The 4060-nt window shown below is 36.0% G+C and overlaps 1 protein-coding gene across 1 annotated transcript; it reads left to right on the plus strand.

The window, feature by feature from the left end:
- The first annotated feature begins 2363 nt into the window (after positions 1–2363).
- On the plus strand, positions 2364–3733 carry LOC110602812. The gene has a single exon (XM_021740376.2). It carries the CDS (start codon positions 2381–2383, stop codon positions 3509–3511), a length of 1131 nt encoding a protein of 376 aa, XP_021596068.1. The 5' UTR covers positions 2364–2380; the 3' UTR covers positions 3512–3733.
- The last annotated feature ends 327 nt before the right edge of the window (positions 3734–4060 follow it).

The raw sequence follows: 4060 nt of genomic DNA on the forward strand, positions 1-4060 counted from the left end.
CCTGGGTAAAACAGTTTCCATAGCTTGCCGAATAATCCCATACATCGGCCGTCCTACCAGCAGGATCTCCAAAGCACCGTCCAGACTCCTTAGAGGTAACATCAAATTTTCAAGAATTTTGAACTGACCCATTCTTATCTCAGGTACTGCAAAAAGTTTCAAAACAGAGACAAGTCAGAAACAATTCTCCATAAAGATGATAAAAGCAAGATTAACCTTTGGGGCAACAAAGCAATGCAAACTCAAGCTCACCTCATTCCGTTTGAAGAAGGCGTCAAATGGATCCTTTGCAGAGAAACGGAAAGGAAGAACCTCTTGTTCCAGCAGAAGATTTGAGAATGAAGAAAAGTTAGCGTTGATATGTACTCGGAGCCTGATGCCTTATCACGGAGCAGAGCTATGCTCTAAGCTAACGGTGTCAGAATTTTAAAAGATAGTCATGGAAAAGGAAAGAAAGGACATGTCCAGATAATGATGACAGGAAAACAAAGACAGCAAAGAACACGAAGAATGAAGAAAAGCCAGAAAAGGGAAAGAGCAGATAGGACTCGGAAACTGCACAACGACAGAAAGATGAAAGGATGTTATTAAGGCACCTGACCACGAACAGGCGCGGTCATAATGGTTCTTGATATTCACCCCCTCGGCAGTAGGGGCGATAACTACCGAGAAGGTGAAGGGGCAATTGATGACCGCTGGATTTCTCCATCCTGGCCCAGGGCCTGGATCATAGCCAAAAGCCCATCTTGCAAAGGCCCACACACCTGCTACACGAAACAAGCCTGGTTCGTGCCACCTTCAAGGCCGGGCTCAACCCAGCTTCTTCACTTAGAACGGCCCAGTCCGTGACTAGTAGGCCCTCTCCTCTCAGACTCAGCGTCCGGCCCGACTCTCGGCCCAGCCCAATATCCAGAGCCATACTAGGACAACCTAGTAGATCCGCTCGAACGTACGCACGAGAAGAATCAGAGGCCGTTACGCATGAAGCAGGCTGCTGATACCCTCGTACACCCGAATCTGTATGTCAGAGACACGTGTCCCAATCATGGAAAGGCCTTTACACGTCATCAGCAAGCATAAGAAAATGGATAAAAGGGGGGAACCCCCCCAGAAAGTTTAAGTTTTATTTTTCAATACCAAAACCCTTGTAAAACCCTATTCTATTGGATCTCAGATCATCACTTATATTTTTGAGAAAAAAGATAGAAGGTTGGTTTGTATTAGGGCCGTAAGATTTCAATTTTGGGACCGTTCGCTCCGCAGGAATCAGAATTGAAATCGAATATTGGTTCTTTAAATGTTCTAAAATCAAAATTAGAATTAAATTTTAGTAGATTTTAATATGATTCTATATATTTTCGATTTCTATTCGATTTTAATATCGATTCTAATTTTGATATAATTTTTAATTTTTATAATAAAATTTAAATTTAAACGAAATAATTAATTTTTTTTAATATAATACTAATATTATTTATATTAAATTAATAAATTTCACATTTCAATTTTAAAATAATATCAAATATAAATAATATCAAATATTCATAATATTATATAATATTTTAAATATTTTTACAGAAATAATTGAATTTTTATTATTTTTTTAATATGTTATAAATACATTTAGTTTATTTTATTTTTTTATAATAAAATTATGTAATTTAAAATAATATTTTTTTAACTCAAAAATAATATTTAAAATTAGAACTGTGCACATGATATTTTTATTTTAATATTTGACCAATTTATGCATATAATAATATTGAATTTCAAAAAGTATAGCTTTAGAAGAGTGTGCCATATTTAAAAAAAAATAAAAATAAATATTATGATGGTATTCAATTAGGAAAATATATAATTAAAATAATTAATATAGACCTTTAAGCACGAGAAATTATTCAAATGCAATTATACTATGATATGAAGTAAACTCGTGTTTGCATATAGTAAATATTACTACATACCTGAAAGAAAATTATTTAAAAATTACATTAAAATGTGTCTTAAATTTTAAAATATTTATTAATTAATCTCAATAATTTTAACAGTTAAATTTAATATAAATATATTAATTAATAAATATTTTTATAAAATTAATTAATTGAAATTAATAAAAATATTAATTAGTAAATTTTTTATTTATAAAATTTTATAATAATTCAATTTATAATGTTTTTTCTCGTGATAACTGGATGGTAAACTTTTTTTAAAAAATTACAATATTACCGCTTCTTATTTTATTTGTGGAGGCAGCAGCAGCAAACATGCAAATCACTAATCACGACACCCAGTACGTGCTGCCCACGTTCTTGCCATGTCTTATAATATAAGCAGCTCAATCCCTCGGCGTCCATCCTCGGAATCTCAACGCTCAAACGCCATGGTTCTACCGGCTTCAGATATTAATCTTCCAACCACAAACACCACCCAAGGAACACTTGAAATCTGCGATGAGCTAGATATCTTTTCCACTGCTGAACACTTCCATGAGATCAAATTATCGTCCATTCAACAATCTGAAATGCCAGCTAAAAGGGAGACGAATCCTCTGAAGGAGAAGCAGATTTCGGTGGATCCCATATCTTTAAGAGAATCATCTAGGAGGGAGGCTAGTTTTAATTTAATGTTGCCGCCTATTCTCACTCCACCAGATGGACCACTGCCTCTACCACCCTTGAAACCTCCGCTTGTAAGCTGCAGCCTCCCTAACTCAGCCTGCTCGTCACCTCGATTCAGCTTCCCTTTTTTGAAGAAGAAATGGAAGAATGAAAGCCAAGCATCACCTCGTCAAATTGATCGTCTGGCTTATCAACATTCTGGTGCACACCCTCACCATTTCTCTCAGCAAGAAGTTAATCTGAGGAAGAGCAAGTCTTGCGCAGAAGGAAGAATTTCTTCAGCTGCTGATGAACTTGATCTTTGGTTTAGCAAATCGAATGTCATCAACTATGAAACCAAGCCACAGGGAAACTTCTCCATATCTGAGGCTAACATAGACGATCACAAGGATGGTAAGAAATTCGATTCTAACGATGAGGGATTTAAATGTGGAGCCCTTTGCATGTATCTTCCAGGCTTTAGCAGGGTAAAACCAGTGAGATCAAAGAAAGAACAAGTAGAAGCTGAAGTCCGAAACATAATATCCAGGACAGTTTCTCTGGAAAAATTTGAATGTGGATCATGGGCTTCATCGGCTATTATAAATGACCATGAAGATGGAGACTCCACGAATCTTTATTTTGACTTACCATTGGAGCTAATCCGTACTAGTGTGAACGATGCAAATTCGCCGGTGGCTGCCGCATTTGTATTTGACAAGGATCATAAAGGGGTTCTCAAGAACACTTCAACAAGAGCAACAAACAGAAAATCCCATGAATCCCCACGCCATGTTCGGTTTTCAACCTCATCTCCGACATCTTACCCTGCCTCGCCGGCTGCTTGCATTACGCCTCGCCTGCGCAAGGCAAGAGAGGACTTCAATGCCTTCTTGGAAGCCCAGAGCACATGAATTATTCTTACATTATTATTTGCTCCTATTGCTAGTATTATGTACTCCGTTTCTTGCTTTTGTGCACACATGTCCTGCCTGAAATTAACAAAGATTAATATCTTGTCTAATTTTGAGTTGATTCACTTGATATTGGTCAGGCTGTTTTCCAATGTTTATGACCAATGAATATATATGAGATTTTCCTCATCTATCACTACACTATAAATTCTTCTTTCTTTCTTTCTTTCTTTTTTTTTTATTTTTTTTTCCATTCAGCCCATTGGACCTGGACTCCTCAAAACACTTCCCATTCGAAGTAAAAGACAACAACAATACTCATTCCCAAGTCCAATTTTGGATTTTTATTATCTTTTTATCTGGCTTCAATTAAGATTTAAATAAGGAAACCCACAATTATAAAAGCAACTCTTGCACTATTTAGTTAATTTTTGTAAGGTTGGTAAGGGTCGTAGTCCAATTTTCTTTGACTTTGACACTTGGATGGAGTGAAGGAGAATGTGTTGTTACAATAATTGTCTCATATTAAGAGGAATGCCTCACTTTAGT

Source organism: Manihot esculenta, chromosome 16 (genome assembly GCF_001659605.2).
Source record: "Manihot esculenta cultivar AM560-2 chromosome 16, M.esculenta_v8, whole genome shotgun sequence".
In the NCBI taxonomy this organism is placed as follows: domain Eukaryota; kingdom Viridiplantae; phylum Streptophyta; class Magnoliopsida; order Malpighiales; family Euphorbiaceae; genus Manihot; species Manihot esculenta.